General features: G+C 33.9%; 1 protein-coding gene across 3 annotated transcripts; it reads right to left on the bottom strand.

Moving 5' to 3' along the window:
* Window positions 1-16775: 16775 nt before the first annotated feature.
* Window positions 16776-19682, bottom strand: LOC145074281 (saposin B domain-containing protein). Of its 3 annotated transcripts, none has more exons than XR_013691779.1 (7): window positions 19534-19682; window positions 18561-18670; window positions 18030-18217; window positions 17642-17839; window positions 17425-17484; window positions 16966-17188; window positions 16776-16935 (listed from the first exon to the last, which is right to left on the bottom strand). XR_013691779.1 is itself a non-coding variant. In XM_079020687.1 (6 exons), the coding sequence occupies exons 2-6, from the start codon at window positions 18667-18669 to the stop codon at window positions 17054-17056; spliced, it is 690 nt and encodes a 229-aa protein (XP_078876813.1). In that variant the 5' UTR covers window position 18670; window positions 19534-19682; the 3' UTR covers window positions 16776-17053. The 3 variants fall into 3 exon arrangements, 1 of the variants encoding a protein (XP_078876813.1); XR_013691780.1 differs by having other exon boundaries at window positions 16776-16929; XM_079020687.1 differs by having other exon boundaries at window positions 16776-17188.
* Between the last annotated feature and the right edge of the window lie 1652 nt (window positions 19683-21334).

The following is a 21334-nucleotide window of genomic DNA, read 5'->3' as shown; positions in this document are numbered from 1 at the left end:
TGTTTAGACAAGGATTTAGATTTTCTTTTAATAATGAGAATGGTTCAATTTATGCTTATCTAAATGGTGTCTTATATTTTGAAGCAATGTCGTGTAATGGAATTTATGAAACTGTTATGATTGTAGATAACCTAGGAAATGATGTTTTATGCATGGATTCTTCCAATAGTATGGATAGAGCATCCTTGTGGCATTGTCGTCTTGGACATGTCAACAAGAAGCGCATAGCCCAACTCCAAAAAGATGGAGTGTTGGAGTCATTCGACCTTAGGGAAGATGACACATGCGAATCTTGTTTACTTGGAAAGATGACCAAGTCACCCTTCACTAGCACATGTGAAAGGGGTGAGGGTTTATTGGACCTCATACATACCGATGTATGTGAACCCTTTAGATCAACCACGAAGGATGGGAACCGCTTCTATGTGACTTTCATCGATGACTATAGTAGATATGGGTATATTTACTTAATCAAGCAAAAGTCAGAAACGTTTGAAAAGTTCAAAGAATTCAAAAATGAAGTGGATAATCAATTGGGCAAGAAAATCAAGATGCTTCAATCCGATCGAGGAGGAGAGTACCTAAGTCTTGAATTCCACGACTATCTCAAGGAATGCGGAATAGTTTCACAATTAACGCCACCTAGGACACCGCAGTTGAATGGTGTGGCAGAAAGGCGTAATCGAACCTTGTTAGACATGGTTCGTTCTATGATGAGTCGTGCTTCGCTACCTATCTCATTCTGGTGGTATGCCTTAGAGACTGCCGCCCATATCCTTAACCGAGTTCCTACTAAGAAGGTTGCCAAAACACCTCACGAGATGTGGACAGGGAAAGCTCCCTCGTTAGCACATATCAAGGTTTGGGGTTGCGAGGCTTTCTTAAGACTAAATACTCATGACAAGCTCGAACCTCGTGGTGAGAGATGTATTTTCATCGGCTACCCGCAGAAATCCTTTGGATATCTCTTCTATAGACCGAATGACAATGTTGTTTTCGTCGCGAGGAGAGGGGTTTTCCGAGAGCGAGAACTCATAAGCCAAGGGGACAGTGGGAGGCAAATTGAGCTTGAAGAGATTTAAGAATCGATTGATGAAGAAACCTTTACCGCTGGCGCTCAACCCGAGGAGGAAACTCCGGTTGAACCGATTGATGAGTCCTTACCTCTTAGACGTTCCGAAAAAGTTAGAGTTCAACCCCAGTTTTATGGTTTTCATATTACTACCGAAGGGGACACATATATTAGTGATGGTACACTAATAAATCTAGATGAACCTAATAGCTATAAGGAAGCCATGGCAGGCCCGGAGTCTGCAAAATGGAAGGAGGCAATGGCCAGCGAGATCCAATCCATGTATGACAACCAAGTTTTGAATTTGGTTGATAATGTGCCCGGACGTAAGACCATTGGGTGCAAATGGATCTTCAAGAAGAAGACCGAAGTGGATGGAAATGTACACACATATAAGGCACGATTGGTTGCGAAAGGCTTTACTCAAACTCCCGGAGTTGACTATGATGAGACCTTCTCACCAGTTGCGAAAATAAAGTCTATTAGAGTGATGCTAGCTATTGCCGCATTTCATGATTATGAGATTTGGCAAATGGATGTCAAGACTACTTTCCTTAATGGGAAGTTGGCTAAGGATGTTTACATGGCTCAGCCAGAGGGTTTTGTTGATCCGAAGCATCCAAATAGAGTGTGTAAGCTTAAGAAGTCCATTTATGGACTTAAGCAAGCGTCTCACAGATGGAATCTTTGCTTCGATGAGAAAGTCAAAGAGTTTGGATTTTTACGAAGCGAAGATGAATCATGTGTATATGTCAAAGCCAGTGGAAGTATAGTCAGCTTCCTCGTTCTGTATGTCGATGACATACTACTCATAGGAAACGATGTCCCGACACTGCAGGAGGTTAAGTCCTGGCTCGGGAAGTGCTTCGCTATGAAGGACCTCGGAGAGGCTTCCTGTATTTTGGGAATAAGGATAGTGGGAGAATGAAGTAAGAGACTGATAGGACTTAGTCAGAACACTTACTTAGATAAAGTACTAAAACGTTTTAGTATGGAAAATTCGAAGAAGGGAGAATTACCGATACAAAGTAATGCCAAGTTGAGTAAGACTCAAAGTCCGAGTACCGAAGCTGAAATAGCATAAATGAGCCGAGTACCATACGCTTCCGCAGTTGGCTCAAGCATGTATGTTATGACTTGTACTCGCCCTGATGTAGCATTTGCTTTGAGCATGGTTAGTAGATATCAAGGGAACCCTGGCAGAGCCCATTGGATTGCGGTCAAGAATATCCTTAAGTACCTTCGGAGGACCAAGGAATGTTTTTAGTCCTCGGAGGGAGTGATGACTTGAAGGTGCGAGGGTATAGTGACGCCAGCTTTCAGACCGACAGGGATAACTACCGTTGGCAGTGGAGCTGGGTTTTTACCCTGAATGGAGGAGCAGTAACTTGGAAAAGTTCCAAGCAGGAAACCGTAGCTGATTCAACGTGCGAATCAGAGTATATTGCAGTGAGCGAAGCGTCGAAGGAGGAAATATGGTTGAAGAACTTCATTGGTGATCTTCGAGTTGTGTCTGCCATAAAGAAGCCTATGGAAATTTTCTGTGATAATGAGGGAGCGGTTGCCTTGACCAAGGAACCGAGGGATCATGGTAGATCTCGTCATATCGACAGAAAACATCATTTCATTAGACATCGAGTAGAAGAAGGACACCTCGTGGTTAGGAGGATATCATCAGAAGATAACCCAGCAGATCCGCTTACGAAGGGACTGAGTAGGGTTAAGCACTTGCAGCATGCTAGGAGTATTGGGCTGAAGGATGAAATTAGTTTAGATTAGATAGTATTAGAAACGTGTAATAGATAAATGTAATTAACATTTGATGATTAAAAAAAGGAGTATTATTTATAAGTAATGTTACTGTCTTATGTTAGTTGTTTAGCTATTGTTTCACTTTGCATGTTTTGACTTCCAGAATAATTGAGTTTATTAAGAATAATCGAATTATTCAAAGAATCCACAATCGTTCATATGATGGAAGTAGGTATGAATGAAGATTGTCATGAATTGGTATGTAGATTGTCTAAATGGTATTAGACATAGCAAAAGTTTGCTGCAACGTTCATGAGTACTTATGAACTAGTTTTGAGCATTGGAACAAACCCGCGCTTGCTGGAATCACCTTATGGAATGTGACGAAAAGGTTGATCGCACGACGATAATATCATATGGTCTTAAAACCTAGATATATGGTTTGTTATTTGTTAATTGATTATACATTGATAATGCGAAACCACATCAGTAAATTGATGTTATAAAGCGCATTGTTGTGTATAGTTGATTAATGAATAAGTAAATGCATATAAGTCGAAGTTTATCTGTTACTTTTATCCTAAGAGGGTAAAAGCGATATCTCGACCGCTCGATGATTTGATTTGACTTATGTGCCGGGCCCGGTCAGAACTAAATTGATGTGTTCGATTAAGTTCTATGTCGAATAAATCTGAGATCGAGAAACCAACTGCTGGACAATTGGTTCCATAGAATTGTCCGCATGATATCTAAACAGAGGATTGTACGATCCCTTATCTAAAGGACAGGACTGATAAGATCAGAGTTTGACAGCGTCCTTGAGAGCTACGATTGCTAATCGGATTATGTTTGTGTATATAGTTACTAGACTTATCCAAGTGGGAGACTATTGGAATAGTGTCTAAGGCTGCAACTATATTTGGCAAGTATTTGACCCGATTGTGCATGGTCCTTTTGGGTTGCCTTCACCATTGCAACTTGACAGGATGATTTATAATGAGAGAAGAAATATTATTAATGCATTATGAGAATAATATAAGGAATAATAATGTTGTTATTTGATTAATATAAGTCATAAATTAATTAGGAATTAATTTGGTGACTTAAAGTGATTAATTGAATAAAGGGGCTTAAAATGTCAATTGTATGATAGTTGTACTTTGGGCTATGATTCCTTATGAATAAGGGAGTGGACGATTTTAGGGTTAGAAAAGGCCTAGAAATCGTCCAAGGCTTATCAATAAGGAGATTGGATTGCTTAGGGCCTAAGTTATCCAATTAGGGTTTAAGGGTGAAACCCTAGGAGGCTCACTAGTATAAATAGACCCTTAGGGCAAAGAAAATTGGAACCCCCTTGGTATTGGAGAAACCCTGGCCGAATTTTCTTACCCTCCCCTCTCTCTAATCATCCTCTTGATAAGTTGGTGTTTGTAAGCCATTAGAGGAGTGACATTTGTGACTCTAAGCTCCAAGGACAAGAAGATTCAAGCAAGCAATTCAAGGTAATCTTTCAGATCTGATTTCATGTATTATGATATGAATGTTTTCATTAGATCTATCAATCAAAGTCTTGGATACATTGCATGTTCAATTAGAGAAACCTAGATCCAAGCATTAGGGTTTGTATGTGCACATAGGAATGTTCTTATCGCTCAAACCCATCAGTTCCGATACAGACCAAAAGCATAAACAGTACAATACAGATCTTACAGTAGTTATTTACAGCTATTGATCTATAAACCAAAATATGTCGTCAATTCAACCAACTTATACTCTTGTGCCATTACTTGTAATACAAAGAAAACTCAGTGGGTCAGGCTTAGGAGCCTGGTGAGCATATAGGGTTTTCAACCCACAATAATACAATTATTATATTTAATCATCGAACAATAAACCCAATTACACAACCCCGTTATCTCCTTTATTTCTTAAGGATTTACCCTAAGAATCAACTGACCTTCATTCATTTATTCCTAAAGATTATCTTAAGGAATAGGCACAAATTCCATTATTGCGAAAGGCGTGGCTGCCAATGATATTGGTTAGGCGCATCAGCTAAGATTATCATTTAGGCGCATCTGCCAGGATTATGACATTCTATATTAAGCGCATCTCCTAGGATTATGACATTCTATATTAAGCGCATCTACTAGGATTATGACATTCTATATTAAGCGCATCTGCTAGGATTATAACATTCCCTATTAAGCGCATCTGCTAGGGTTATGACATTCTATATTAAGCGCATTTGCTAGCATTTATTATAACATCTTTCATACCACATCACTTATCTACCCATGTTTTACCCGACATATTCGTAGATATAAAATACATATATAGTTTAAAACCTGTATATAAAACATTCATTCAACATCCATCTCAAGTAAACAAACAATGTATAAACACATAGCACATATTTCATAGCAAATACTTATATCTATGTGTTAGAAGAAAGTAACTACACACTCACTTGATTAGAAGTTGAGCAAACAACACTACAGCTCTTGTTGTAATATGCTTCGCTAAAACCGAGATGTTTCTCTCCCAAATTGGGCTTCTCGCGGGCAGAGTTTCGGCTCGGTAACTCTGTTTCTCGGGATCCTCGGGGCTTCGGGACTCGCTTCGGGTCTCGGGATGATATCGAGGCTTCGGTAGTATCGCTTGCATGTAAAACGAGGTAATACGGAGGAGAGGAAAGGAATTGAGCAACAAAACCCGAAGGCCTTGCTTTCCTTTTATAGGGCTGGGAAGAGGCCCCGAATGTGACAACCCGAAATTTTCTCTCCTGTTCAGTCAAATACTTCATTGAAAGTCAAACTCGTTTCTGCCATCTTTTAGCACAATTAGGAGTCTATTTGAGCATTCCGAGCCTTGTACACTTAAGGAACAAGTGTTAGAAAGTAACTGCTAAAGCCTCAGCACTAAAATTCATGCCCTAAACTCCATAAGATGGAGTTTACGGCCGTAAACTCAATAGGGTCGTGAACTCCCACATATATATGTATATATATATATATATATATATATATGAGTTTTGACCATATCTAGCCATTTTCTCACTTCTCAAGCCCAAGAACTTCAGTTTTCTCTCAAGTATCATCAGGATCTTCGTCCCCGATCTTCAAAACTCGTAAGCTTCTTGTCCTAACTAGTTGATATATTACATGAACTAGTGATCTTACATGATTTCATCCGTGAAATCATTCCATTTTGTAGATCTTCAAGTTACACCAAGAACATACACTAGTGTTCTTGGCCAAAATCGACCATTCAAGCTCCTAGATCATAAGTACTCTTGTTCTAACTCATTTTACACTAGGTTTAACATGTTTAGGCCTTAGAAAACACCAAGAAACACTAGATCAAAGGTGTTTACGGCCAAGGGATGTTCTTGGGCCGTAAACCCTTCTAAGTGAGGTTAAATGCACCCTAACACCTCACCAAGCCTTGGAACTTAGTATAGAACCTTACACCATTGAACTAAGGACTTCAAGAAAAAAATGGTACTTCATACCATGAGTTTATGGCCATAAATTCATGGGGAAGTGGTCCCCAGGCCGCAAACTCAATATAAGGTCATTCTTGGACCTTAAACCCACCTAGCCTCTTGTTTAAGCCTTGGAACACTTAACCACTTAAGACACCTTGCCTTTAAGCCTCAAATGGAGACCCATTAGAGAGTTTACGGCCAGGAGTAAACTCGCCTGGGCCGTAAACTCCAATAAGTATGGTCTATGGACCATAAACTCACATATGAAGCCTTATACTCCTTTGTGCAACCCAATAGCCTCCTAACACTTTGACCAAAGTGTTTTCCGCGCATTAGGATGTTTATACTTGTCTAATTAGTGTTATAATCACTAATTGTATATATACATATGTCTTTATATGTTATTAGGATCATTGTGTGTGTTTAAGTCTTCACTTGACACTGAGCACTTGTCCGACACTTCCATCCGATCCACTCACTGCAGGTGAGTTCATACCCCTTAATTAACCTTTAAATGTTTCTAAATGTTTATAAATGCTTTTATGGGGGGAATACAAGTTGAATCATGCTAGTTAGTACATCAATCACATGTGATTAATAACTAGCATACAAATGGATTTACTACACTTTTAGCTGTTTTACCAAACAGATTACTTCAAATGGCTTTCTCAAACGTTTTTACATGTTTCAAACTCTTTATCAAATTGTCTTACATATTGTATGTTTCCTTTCAAACTCTATTACAATTGTGTTTCAAACAAAGGTTTCCTTATACTTAAAACTGTTCTTATCAAACAAACTGCTTTCAAATCGTTTTACAAACTGACATCAAGTCATCATTCATGAGTCTACACTAATACAATACTTAATATATGAAGAGATACAATTACATAAATACAATTACAAGAATACTAATACATTACATACGATATGAAGAGATACAATACACGATAACATAACATACATAATAAGGTGTTATAGCATGGAACAAGTACAGGATCTAACTATACCAATGAATCACTAACGCATTGTTCTAGACAAAAGGAGATAGTTATTTTGGGTATACATGACCATATAATCATAATGTGGATGTTCACGACTTGCAATCATCACAGGAGTCGCATTTGGTTCCCATAATCTTTTGACAAGGAGAGCGTTTAGTATGGGATCTAGCCATCACATTATACCTTAATACTCATTTTAAGGCAATTAGTACAATAGTAGTCACTTATTACAAATACTACAGTACTTACACTTTACATACGACAAATACAAAAGGATTCAATTCTAGTTATTATATTATTTTCCTTAGTACCTTTACTTTGTGTCACATTCACATAATCGATGAGGTAGATTAGATTTGAATAATAATAGTTGTACAAGGAAAAACCTTCACTTATGTAGGGGTTCATTCTTTCAAAACAGTCGGGTCTTGGTAGAAGGCTACTTTCAAAACAGTCGAGTCTTGGTAGAAGACTACTTTCAAAACAGTCAGGTCTTGGTAGAAGGCTTCTTTCAAAACAGTCGGGTCTTGGTAGAAGATTACTTTTTATACTAGTAGGAAATAGGAGATTTTCTAGGGTTTTTCAAACGTTTACAATTACTTACGAACATTTTCATACATATACAAACTTTCATTCAAACAATTACAAGTCTTTTCTTTACAGTTTTACAAATCAAAGACACATAAATACTTCTGAATTCACTAGCTTTATTGCTGATACTCGCTTTCAAAATAACTTGTATTCTCAGGTCACAAATAGACAGGTACGGCGACCAGGTTTTGTGAAGACGGAGCAGTCAAGACTCGACTTTTATTTTGATTATTCATTATGTTGTTTTATACATCGAAAGAAAACACTTGTATTTAAAAATATACTATTAATGCAATGGATGATGTTGTTGCTTGTTTACTACTTTGCATTGTTGTGATACTTTACATGACATCCTCCGCCCCAGAACGTTTCCGCTGTTCTCGGTTTTGGGGTGTGACACCGAACGTTGGACGTTCCCACATATGTCACTGCTTACAAACTCCGGACTCGACAGATGACGGGACAGGCCTCTGGGGTCCGAACGTGGGGCGTTCCCTCAGACCTGCCTTGAAGTTTGTGCTCCAATCTTTGAACTTCCGTAACTTTCGCGTACGAGCTCCGTTTTCGACGTTCTTTATATCCATGCGTAGGTGAGATTATGCTCTACAAATCTCGTTTAGACTCTGTCAGCTAATTTTGAATTTATTTTTGTTATATTATTTTTAACAGGCCGGGACTAGAAAAGTCCGTTAAAAATCCATAACTTCTTCATCCGACGTCCGTTTCTGTCTGTGTTTCTTCCATTGCACTACTATCGAAAAGATATTCGATTCTCATTTAGACTGTTTCGACTAAAAATCACTCGATCTCATAATCGAACTTTGGGTTGCATACCGCAAAGCTAAAACTTAGAAAAATCATAACTTCCTCATACGAAGTCAGATTTGGACGTTCTTTTTATGCACACTCTCTGTTTAATGTATTCTACGACTTGCGTTTAGATCACTAAGGCCAAATATTGCTCCATCATAAATTTACTATTTACGTCGCGTTGTGTCGTGCCGGTTCTGTCGCGAAACTTCGACAGGTCATAGCTTCTTCGTTATAACTCAGATTTCGGCGTTCTTTATATGTACAGAATCCTTGTAACATATACTACAACTTAGTTAAGATTACTCCTTCTAAATAATCTTCCATCAAAAAGTCATTTTTGACGCTCATTATCTCTAAATTCACTAGCCCTGATCTAAGGGTGTTACATGAAATGCTTGCCTAACAACTCCTCAAGCTGAGAGGACAACTCCTACATCTTCGGTGCCAAAAGGTACAACACCTTGGTAATCAGACCCATACCCGGCACAAGATCTATCCTAAACTCAACCTGCCTCTTAGGAGGCACACAGGGTAACTCCTTTGGGAAAACATCGGAAAACTCCCAGACAATTGGAACCTCTGAAACTAAAGTATGCTCCCCAAACCGAGTATCAACCACATAAGCCAAATAACCTGCACACCCGTGCTGAATATACTGTCGAGCCCTGGCTGCCGAACAAAACCGTGAACCAACCCTGGTGCCCTCGCCATAGATAACGAGTTCACCCCCACTTAGGGTTCGAACTACCAATCGTTGGCCCTCACAATTAATCATGGCACCAAACTTGCTCAGCCAGTCCATACCCACTATCACGTACACATCCCTCTTGGGGATAGGGATCAGATCAATCAAATAAGGCACCCCGGAGATCTCCAATACACAACCTTGATATACTGCGGATGCAGAAATCCCGTGTTCGTTGGCAATAGAAATTTGCAACGGATACTCTAACTCCCCAATAGGCATATCAAACTCCCTACTTAATGATCGAGATACAAGGGAGCAACTCGCGCCCGAGTCAAATAATACAAGGGCAGGCAAAGAGTTCACTAAGAAAGTACCTATTAGTAGCATAAACATGATCATAACATAAAAGATAATCAAAAGAATAATAAATGGGGAGATACCCGTTACGACGTCTGGTGCCGACATGGCCTCCTCCACCGTGAGATGAAAAACACGACCTCGAGCCCTCGGGGGGTTCCGCCCTGCCCTAACTCCCATTCGTGATCCTCATAGTAGTCGGCGTTGGAGCCTGCGCCAGCCTAGCATCAAGCAATGGGCATTGGGCCTTCATATGGCCCACCTGATCACAATGATAACAAAGCTTGATGTCGGAAGCTGGAGCCTGTTGTCGGCATTCCCTCGTAATGTGACCCTGATTAACACATTTGTGTCATCCCGAAGAAGATTGACAATCCCCATCATGAACTTTGTCGCACTTACTAGAAGTGCGGACCCTTTGACTCCTAGATTAAGTATCAGCGGCCCTGAACCGCTTCGGCGCAGGCTGCGACTGCACCGTGGCCGATCTCTGCTCCCTCGTCTGGAGCTCCATCTCAATCTCACGCCGCCTGGCGGCCTCCTGCAACTCCAACAATGAACTGTAACGCTAAGTGGATACAAACTGTCTGATGTCCGTCTTGAGCATGCTCAAGTACAGGTTCATCTAAGATTGCTCAGAAGCAGCAAACTCAGTACAAAACATATTATGCTTACTATGGTTAGCTGTCAACAACTCTCTACAAAAGGATATGACTATGTATGATACGTATCTTTATTAGCATAAACGCTTACCTCAAGGTATATTATGGTCATGTGTTTGCAAAAGCTGCATGATCTTGTACATATTGATGTTGTATCTTATGTCATGAATTCGATCTTAAAGCCAAGTAAACTCAAAAATCACAGCAGTTGTGATTCCACTCGTTTGTAGACTTGTCTAGAATCCAAAATAAGATAAATCATTTGATTGGAAATATAAATATAGTCATGAAATGTACCTGCTCAATCAAGATTCTCCTAATAAATATTCAAGTGCATTACAAAGTTGTACATTTATGAATAATGTTCTTTCATGGGTTATGTTTTGAAGAGAAGCAAGAATGAATCTCATAAAGTCATTAATATGAGCAGGAGATGACGTGAGATTTTCTGTAAATGAGTAAAGGGAAAATGACTCAGGATGGTAACCAACTGTTGAGTTTGTTCTCATTTGGTCACTTTCCTTTTTTTTGTACCCAATATACAATCGAACTTGTTGTTTGTGTTCACCATAAACCTTTGACCGGCTATCACAGGTGATAGCCGGTCAAAAAGGTTATAATGAAAACAAAGAACAAGTTCGATGGTATATTGAATACAAAAAAATGACCAAATGAAAACAAACTTAGTTACTCTCCAAAGTCATTTTCCCTAATATAAAATAAACCTTTTGAGACTTTCTATTTCATTGGCCTTAATTTTTCTAATGAAATAGTTTTCTAATTTTCTGTATCCAACGAGATTATCATTAAAATATTAGATTAGATCTAAATGCTCATGAGAGGTTGTTCCGAGGCCTAAATTTGTCCTCTTCTTCAAAATTTGTGTTGTCCTAACCAATAAACATATATTAAGAGAAACCAGAAACAAACAAGAGCTGATGTATAGGATAAAAAGATCACCACTTCCTAATTTGAAGAAGGTTATTCCTTCAACAAAACAAGCTCTACAAAATCCGTTTGCAAATTGTATAAATGTAAGCTAAATTTTTTTTAATTTGTAAAGATGTTTTGATTTAGATTTTTTTTAAATGGTTTAAAATTAAAAATACATGTTTTATCGGTTAACTTTAATTAACTTATAATACTAAAGGGTTACCAATAATTTTTTAAAACAAACTATCCAAATTATCTTTAAGTTGTTTAAGTTGTAGCAATCCCAATTTATTATGTAAAAAAGTTATTTAAAAAAAAAGTGTAGGGTTTATGTGTTTTAACTTGCTATTTTTAAGTTTGCTGGATCATTTATATATTTATAACTTTTTGCCCAAAGCTTAAACTTTGTTACGAATTTAGTATGATTTTTTTTATTAATTCGTACCAAACTTTTTTTTATAATGTTTTTGATATTTTTAAGACCATTTGCACACACTTTTTATTGACTTTTATAACCTTTTTAAACTTTTTAAAAAAACATTTTTTTTAAATTATTTCACAACCATATATAAAAAATACAACTTTTTTTTTATTTTTTTACAACTTTTTTTTGAAATATTTTTATACAACTTTTTAAACTTTTCTTCAACTTTTTTTATATCATTTTTGAAATTTTTGTACAATACTTTTTTACTAAGCTTTTTAAACTAATTTACAATCCTTTATAATTATTGAAAAAACTATAGTTAAAAGGCTTAAAATGTTTGAAATGATATAAAAAACGTTAAGAAGTTTTAAAAACAAAAAGTATGAAAAACATTTTGAAAACCTCTAAAAAGTCATCATATTTAAATAGATTTACTTACGTTTCAATCTTTTTAAATATTTTTGTTACAACCTTTCTAGGTTGTAAAAAAATTAAAAAGTTATGAAATAATTTTAAAAAACTGTAAAAGTTGTACAAGAATATAAAAATATGTATAAAATGCTTGAGAAAAAAGTAGTTAAATTTTTTTAACAAATTGTAAAAAGAAAATCTAGGCAAATTTGTATAAAAAATAAAGAATTCGAAAAAAAATTGTTAGAAAGTTTAATCTTTGACCCAAAAATTTAAATAAATAAAATGACCTAAACTTTAAAATACAGAAAACTTAAGTTTGATATCGTGTTATACAATAAAGTAAATTTGTTGGTAACTCTAATACAATTTAAATAGTTTGTTTTATAAAAGTCAAACCAGAGAAAGAATAGGGTAAATCATAAAACGTTTAAAATCAGGTCCTATCACCCCATTATCATATTTTAAGGTTTTGTTTGGTTCTATGATAAATTGGAAAATAAATAATAGGATTCCAATTCAATAAATTGTTTGGTTGGAAAGAAATATAAATTAATTTTAGATTTTGGTTAACTTTATATTGTTTTCTAACTTATATGTAAATATACATTAAATATATTATTAAATAGTAATTTTGTATTTTATTGATTGAGCATTAACGTCAATATATTACGAAAATCGTGCTAATAAACATCGTAACTTTAATTCATTCCATTGCACATCTCAATAACGTTAACAAAAGTATAACAATATTTTGATACATCTCCATCGAAGATAACAAAAACTTACTAATCCAAAATACCAATCAACATTCTAATAAACATCCCAAAAAACTTAAAATTCCAAAATATGAATTAACATCCTAATTAATAATACTATCATTCTAAAATGTATTTGATCCAAACATCTCTATCTCCTTCTTCAATTTACCCGAAGTTTTATATGTATATAAGATCATTTCTTATCCTTGTCAAAGCTTTGAATTTCTCGAGTTAACTTAATGAATTCATCTTTATAATCTTCGAATGGATCTTTATGGTTTTTGAATATCATTAACAAGAGGATTGCAACAATGTGCAAAACCACGTTGCACCATGTCAAAATCAATGAAATTTGCCTTTGTCCACGATTGTATGTTGTTAAACTAAGTTGGGGCATTTTCTTATTCATACAAATTCATATGACATTGAAAGTGTAAAAAATGTGAACTAGATGAACAAATATAGATGTTGTTAAAAAAAGATGAACAAACATAGAAACATCAAAGCATCAAATGATATAGAACATGAAGATAATCGATAGAAAGATAAGCATATTTTTTTATTTTCAAAGCTTCATATGAATTGCAGGAAGATACAAAGCATGAAGATAATCGACACAAATTCAATTTTCAACAAGCAATTCTCACATTGTCAACTTTCAATCGATTCTTACGAAAGTTAATTCAAGAAAAACGAGTGATTAAGAGGATTAGAGAGAGAGAGAGAGAAAGAGTGTGTGTGTGTGTGTGTGTGTGTGACAAAGAGCGATAGTGAGAGCAACATACTCAACTGGCGGAAGAGATGGAGAAGATAAAGGTGTGAAGAGTATGGTGTCGGTTGCTACAACCAATAATATAGACAAACGTGAGATAAAGTTTAGTTTTTAGATAGATATTGTCAAAAATAATTGTAATCTTTAATTTCCTTGATAGTAGGAAATTAATTCAATTAAAGTGTTTTCTCTTATTTGATGAAAAGTCTTTTCATTAAGGATTCAAATTTCATCATAAAAAATTGAACTAAACACAAACACTAGAATGTGACATGATTAAATTCATTTTTAGCGAACCAAACACACCCTAAGTAATTTTTATATAACTACCAAAATTTCATAATCATTTTTATCTGAGCATAATGAATAATTATATTATTTTACCATATTATTTCAATTTTGCAAAACTATTATACTTTTTTCAAAAATTATTTCTGATATTATATATATATATATATATATATATATATATATATATATATATATATATATATATATATATATTGTGACATCCTTTAACCAATTAAAATTTTTCTTTACGCTTTCAATTTCATTTTGTTATTATTGCAAAAAATCTCAGTATATTTGAAGCATTTTGAGTACAAGTGATTGTCTCAATTTAAAAAAACTCTAAGGATGTCATAATCAATACAGATACATAAGTTTCAACGTAAAGATCTATTGGTCCTGAACCCTATTGCAGGCTGTCTATTATTCACTCAACATCCTAATCAAGTTCCAGTAACTTAATCTTGATACATGTGATGCATACAAACTCAATGGGTCAGGTTTGGCGAAACTTAGTTAGGTACATAGGGATTTCAATCCCATAATATTTTTAAGATAATATTCCTTAATTATCATACCTGCAAAACCAATTGTTACCAAACAATATAGATATAGCTCAAACTTAAATATCAGTAAGACCTTCTATACAAACATACTCATCCCCATCTTCGATCCAACCAGCATTTTCCTGGTTAGGAAAATAAGGGTCTCCTGGTAGGTGAGATCCTGTCATGTTGTCCGTGCGAGAATGGGGAGACGAGAATTACATGAAAACTTACGTATGATTTTGCAATACATATATATATATATATATATATATATATATATATATATATATATATATATATATATATATAGTAATGAGACCTTAACCAGTCTTCCTATAATTTCTTAGTGTATATCAATTGTATGCAATCAAGATTCAATACGCTGTTGAATTTAATGGGTCTGCCCTAAGCCCACAACCAAACAAGGAACAGGGCTTAAAGCGGACCCATCAATTCTAAGTCGGTTGAGTCCTAACTGTATACAGCCCTAGTGTATACACCTTTGAAATTATAGATCCACCAGTAAGGGTCCTAAATTTTTATATAAAGTAAGGTTTAGACTAAACAGCTAGGGGTTTCCTTGATCGATGTATGCCATAAGGCACCCGAGCCTTTAGATCAATTTGATGAATAAGGTATTACCATTCATCTACGTTTATAGTCTATAAGCCTAAAGTAGCAACGTAATTCACGAGACAGTATAAAATGGTTAAATTTGTCATCTTACTTTGGGAGATGACCAGACATACCATTACAGTTGTCTGATCTGGACCCATCATTTCTCGTCATTCAAAAGGAATACTAAGATGTACTCCGGTATGGAGCTACCATACATCGAGACCTATTAGTATCATAGGAAAGAGTTCTACTCTCCGTTTCTAACACACATAACCTTAACATGATGCTTCCACTATTCAAACTTAATTGAACTAAGGATCCTTTATATGTCTTATTTCCCTAAAAGGCGAGACTATCGGGCTTACAAACTTTCCTTGAAATACCAACTCTATGTCACACCCCAAAACCAGAACGGCAGAAACGTTTGGGGGCGGATGACTTCTTGTGTAGTATCATAACAACGAATATAATAGTGAAGAAAGCAAACACAACCATGCATCCGACAATGAATATAATAGTAAAGAAAGCAAATCACTCACATAAGTAGATCAATCAGTAAAATGACTTGGAATCACAGATAAATCTTAATTACAGGTTCATAATAAAGACAATGACTATAATTACAAGTTACACTTAAATCGGAGTAAGTGTAGTTCAACTTACAGAGTATTATGATGAAAACCGAGGATTATGCGGGCAGAATTCAGATCTAGGAGTTTCTATTCACCGTACCGCAGGGCTTTGCCGAAGGGTTTGGGAACCCAGGAGAAAAAGAGACTACGGGTTTCAAGAGATTTCTAGAGATATTTTAAGGGAGATAAGTAGAAAATGAATAAAAGCTGAAACTATATGTAGGGGTGAAAAGTGATTAGGCGTCACGCATCTGGTCGGAGTGTGCCATACATGTTAAATGTTCATCGCACATGAAAATATGTTATTTTTGAAAAAAAAAAAAAAAAAAAAAAAAAAAAAAAAAAAAAAAAAAAAAAAAAAACTACAGTTTGTGATGCCAAAACACAACATTCTATACCATTTTACATGTACAAAGAGTATTCAAACAAAAAAAATATTAAAAATGACCACGAACACGTTTCACAAGTCTTAGGTCACTAAAAAACAATGTTTTAAAAACCAGTTTGAACCGGCAAGTTGTACCAAGAAACAAGAACGACAGCGGTTCAATAACGGTCGGTTAATTTCTAGATCAAATCAAACCTGAGGGTTTGTTCAAAAATCACCATCTTCTTTTTGGAATTAATATTGTCTTAAAATGAACAAAACCAACAGTTTAATTTGGTTATGCTGGAGATATAACATCACCAATATTATCGAACCTATCAAAATGGTCTATAAAGAGTTTGTAAGAGTTTTTTTTATGACGTTTGACAACTACATGACATCACAACATAGAATAACATCATAAGTTTGACAACTAATCATAAACTCAAAACATAGCAAAAACAACAAAACTGTTTGAAAATCAAACTATTTTGTACGTTTGTACATATACACACATTAAACATCATATAACAACACATAGTAAAACATTTCTTTATAACTCAGAAAACGCTATAAACTCATGTCAATATAACCATGAACAAGGTGATCTTTTTAAAACAAGTCATCATAGCACACAAACAAGAAGAAAAATGTTTTACTTACAAGGTTGATACTTGATAATGAAGTAATTCTCCAGTTTGAATTTAAAGTTTTCTGAATGAATTTACAAAGTATATATATATATATATATATATATATATATATATATATATATATATGACAAATTGTGGAGAAAGACAATAATACCCATTCCAGGAATCACAAGAAGTCAAGCAGATCATCAACCCCATTTCATTTCTGGCATTTTCAGTTGTCTGAAATCAAAGGAACCTGTTCATAAGAATCACAAGCATGAAGCTTACTGCATATGTCTTCTTTCTCCAAAAACTGCTCTGCATTTGCAAGAATCAAAGGTGCATATTCGAATACCAATGATTTACACTGAAAAAAAAAAACACAACATTTCATCAATTAAGTTATAAATCATCCAATTGTTTATAAAAAAGAACACCAAAATGAGCCATTAAAGTGTCCAAATCGCTAATTCTTGCAAATTAAAGTGTTTCTTTGGAAAAAAAATGGAAATTTGCAAAAGAAAACAAAGAACAAGTCGAGTATTCTGTAAAAAAGGGACTACAAGAATAAAAAGTTTTATATAAATTGGAAATTGATCAAACCTTTGGTAAGTACTTCTCCACAGTTTTGCATTGTTTCAAGAGCAACTGCAAGATTTCCAACTGAAAAATAACCCAAAAAAAAAATAATAATAATGAATTATTTCATTTCAAGTTTTTCCAAACATGGTAAAAATCTTTCAAGATGAATTATTTATAAAAGTTGGATGGTTTTAATAAAGATTTTTAAAGTAAAATGCTCAAATTAGAAGATCAATACCTGATTATCAGGATCTTTTAACAAAGAAACAGCTTCTGAAACAGCTAAATGACAAACATCACAGCTATTTTCTGAGAATTCATGAGCATAAGCAACAATTTCTTTGCAAAGTCCAACTTTTCCACAAAAGTCTTCAGGTTTAACAGTTGAGATTTCAAGGAAAAATAGAGGAGCATAGTAATCTACTAAAGTGATACACTGCACAAAGAAACAAATCAAATGAGAAGGGCATTTTCGTCTTTTGCGCATGCGAGAGAACATGAGCAAGAGCAAGTTCCTATCCCTTTTCCTATTTGCCCTTCTTTTTTCCTCTCGTGTTGAAACTGATGAATATTGTGAAATTTGTTCTTGGAAAGGGTAAAACGGTCAAATAGTTAAAAAAGCAAACCTGTTTCTTTAATGACTGTAATTTATCACAAGATTCATGAAGAGCGGAGATGATTTCTTTTTGGGTTTTGTTTTGTTCAAGGTAAAAGAGAGCTTCAGAAGCATATTCTTCACACAAAGTACACAAATTGTCATTTTTGCCCTCGTTTCCCAAAACTCCAAATCTCTTTGCAGCCTTTGATTGCAAAACTACAAGGATAAATAACGTGTTATTTCAAAAATCTTATAAAAGACTCGATTCAATACAAAAAAGTAAAATTAAATATAATAATACAAGATTGACTTTTGTCTACAAGATTCCTTTATTTTGTTGTTTCTAAGAGTTAAATTTATAAATTTGATGAAAAAAAAAATGGCTACTCTAATATTAAAGTCAACTATTTCATCATTAGACCTCGTTTTCCAATTGCCTTTTGCACATTGGTTCTACTTTTGGTATATATGGATGATTAATTTGGCTTATTGTAGAAAGCATGACTTAATACAGAAAGTCAGGAAATTATTTAAAAAAAAATTTGATTAATAGAAATACCTGAAATTGCAGAAACCTTGTTTCTAAAGGAAGAAGTCAACTCTCTAGCCTCACATACCAAGCCAACAGCCAGCAAAAAAACAAAGACTAGACCAAGTTTTCCACCCATTCTGCATGAAGGGTAAAATGGTCATTTACTCTTGTTCAAATTGCTCATTTAGTCTAGAAAGAAACAATATTTGTTCATACAATACTTCTGCCATACAAACATCATTTATCCAGAGGTATATTACCAAACAAACAGGATTCGAAAATTAATTTCTTGAAGTTTCATTAAACATCAAATCCACAAATCACCTCGAAACTATAACAAAATAAAACAAAAATATTATACGACCCTTGGTTTAAAAAGGTAATATTTGACTTTTGAACGACAAAGTAGTTGCTTTTTTTTATAATAGGCGTAAAAGGTTTATCCATCATTTTTACACCAAATAATTAACGTTCTTAAATAAAAATAAAGTGTTCTATTTTCATGAGGCTTATGGAGTATTGAAATTTGATAATGATTTCTTCAGTTTAAACCAAAAGATTGTTGATATTACATTAAATTATCAAATATAATCACAATTGAAAAACTAAAATATATGTGTGTGAAGTTTCAGTTCAAAAGGAGCTACAATAGAAGTTCATACAATCAACCACAAATACTTAAAATTGCAAAGTCAAGAAATCTTAAAATTTACAATCGATAGGCCAAATACTTAAAATTGCAAAGTCAAACCACACTTAGAATACAAGAGCCCGAGAACCCTAGCTTTAGTTATTGATCTGGTTTTTTCTTGAAGACCAAAACTTTGATCGTAATTCATAAGAATAATAAGAGGCAATAAATCATAGATCGTAGTAGGAACAAGAACCCATAAATCTTAAGCGAAAAAACTAGCTACAGATACAAAAAAGAACCCTAATTTCTATCGAAATTCATCGTCAAAAATCAAAATTAACATGTATTACAAGAAAAACGCCATACCTTGAGTAAGAAACAGAGATAAAGAGTCGAAAGTCGAGTGGGAGAAAGATGATATATTGGTTAACCAAGTTTTTGGCTTTGAAGTAACGTGATAATTTGATAGATCATCAAAGGGATCGTCGCTCACATATAGAAGGAGGAAATGCTCCCCCACCCATTGTTGTTCTCAAATGTGCTTATTTGGGTCCTTTATCTTTCACTATTTACAAATTGAATCCTTTATGTTAAGAAAACTACCATTTTGACCCTTGATTTCTACTTCCACTATGTATTGATATTTCATAGGACCTAACTAATTAACTATTAACCAACCCTTCAAAACAATCAAATCTAACAATAACCTAAGAAAATTATAAAAAGCTAAATCATTAATTTTATTTGGTTGGCTGCTGAAAATAAAAATAATTGTTTTATCTTTATAGATCTTTCAATTTTATATTTTGATACCTTTTTATTTATTTCTTTTTACAGTAAAAACCAATATTGTAAAAATCACGATTATCCTTAGGCATTACTCGACCGACTAGATAACGTCTAGCGATTAATCTCTGCATATACAATGATTGAAATTTTAATACTTTAAAAAGTTTTATCTTAATAGAAACCATTTGATGAATGATTAGTGTTGTGCTAGTCATATTGGGAGAATTTTATATATGTCCCTCTTAAACATCAAAATATTATATTTGTCCAACTTAATTTCTCAATATCATATTTATCCTTCGTAAACCTTCAAAATATCATATTTGTCCAAATCATTTTTATAATGTTTTTAATATTTTATAATCATTTTTTATACCTTATAATTATTATAATAATTAAAAATTTTAACCATATTATCCTTACGTCTAAAATAATGGAATGTGAACTTCTAAATAATTAGAATGCGTCCTCTTGACAAACAAAAAAGATTCATCTTCAACCCTCTCTATAGAATGTATATTTTGATTTTTTTTAGTTTTTGTTGTTGGTGATTATTATCATGTTATAGACGGAGAATATTTTAGATATTACCATTGATATTTTTAATGTTTCAAAAGTACATATACGATATTTTGATATTTAAGGAGGACATATATGATATTTTGATATTTAAAAATGACATATATGACATTTTGAAATTTTATGATGGGTAAATATGATATTTAGAAATTTTATGAAAGGTAAATATGATATTTAGAAATTAAGTTGGACAAATATAATATTTTGATGTTTAATAAGGGCATATATGAAATTCTTCCAATCATATTAACTTATTTTGTTATAATATTAATGATATTTACAAACTTTGTTTTGATATTAGTTAAAATTAATTTTTTAAAATTCAACAAATTGGCAATTAATGGTCTCTGATTAATCTGTGCATAGCCGATTAATTTCTTAACATCAATCTACGGACTAACTAATATTGAACATTTTTACAACCTTGGTAAAAACTCGTGTTTACATTAAAACACTAAAAAAATTTAGTTCAGGTCGCCTTTTGAATGATTACGGATATGTTGGTCATTATTTGTCTCAAAAAGGCAATAAATTTATGAAAAATGGATAAAACTAAATTCCAATAGAAGAATAGGGGCCAAAATAGAACTTCTGGATAAAGGATGGACGGGATAATTAAGGAAGATTCGTGTGATTAACAAATACGAAATATCAGAAGCAACAAATGGATAAATACAAGAATAAGAATATTATCCGATTATTGTTGATATTTGAAAATATGTCTTTGTTCCTATAAATCATTTTATCCAATTAAATGATTGAAATGATGACATGTATTATATTATTATACTAAGGAGAA

The sequence above is a fragment of the Lactuca serriola genome, chromosome 9 (assembly GCF_051521515.1).
Source record: "Lactuca serriola cultivar US96UC23 chromosome 9, Lser_US96UC23_V15, whole genome shotgun sequence".
NCBI lineage: Eukaryota > Viridiplantae > Streptophyta > Magnoliopsida > Asterales > Asteraceae > Lactuca > Lactuca serriola.
Note: the sequence above shows the minus strand (reverse complement) of the source record. Positions and strands in the feature narration are given on the sequence as shown.

What these genes read in the sequence shown, in the direction of transcription:
- LOC145074281 (XM_079020687.1), bottom strand. Translation starts at nt 18,669, where the DNA reads ATGGGTGGAAAACTTGGTCTAGTCTTTGTTTTTTTGCTGGCTGTTGGC. An exon ending in CAAGGTTTCTGCAATTTCAG is followed by an intron (nt 18,218 to 18,560) that starts GTATTTCTATTA and finishes TTATCCTTGTAG; the next exon opens with TTTTGCAATCAAAGGCTGCA. An exon ending in TGGAGAAGTACTTACCAAAG is followed by an intron (nt 17,189 to 17,424) that starts GTTTGATCAATT and finishes TTTTTTTTTCAG; the next exon opens with TGTAAATCATTGGTATTCGA.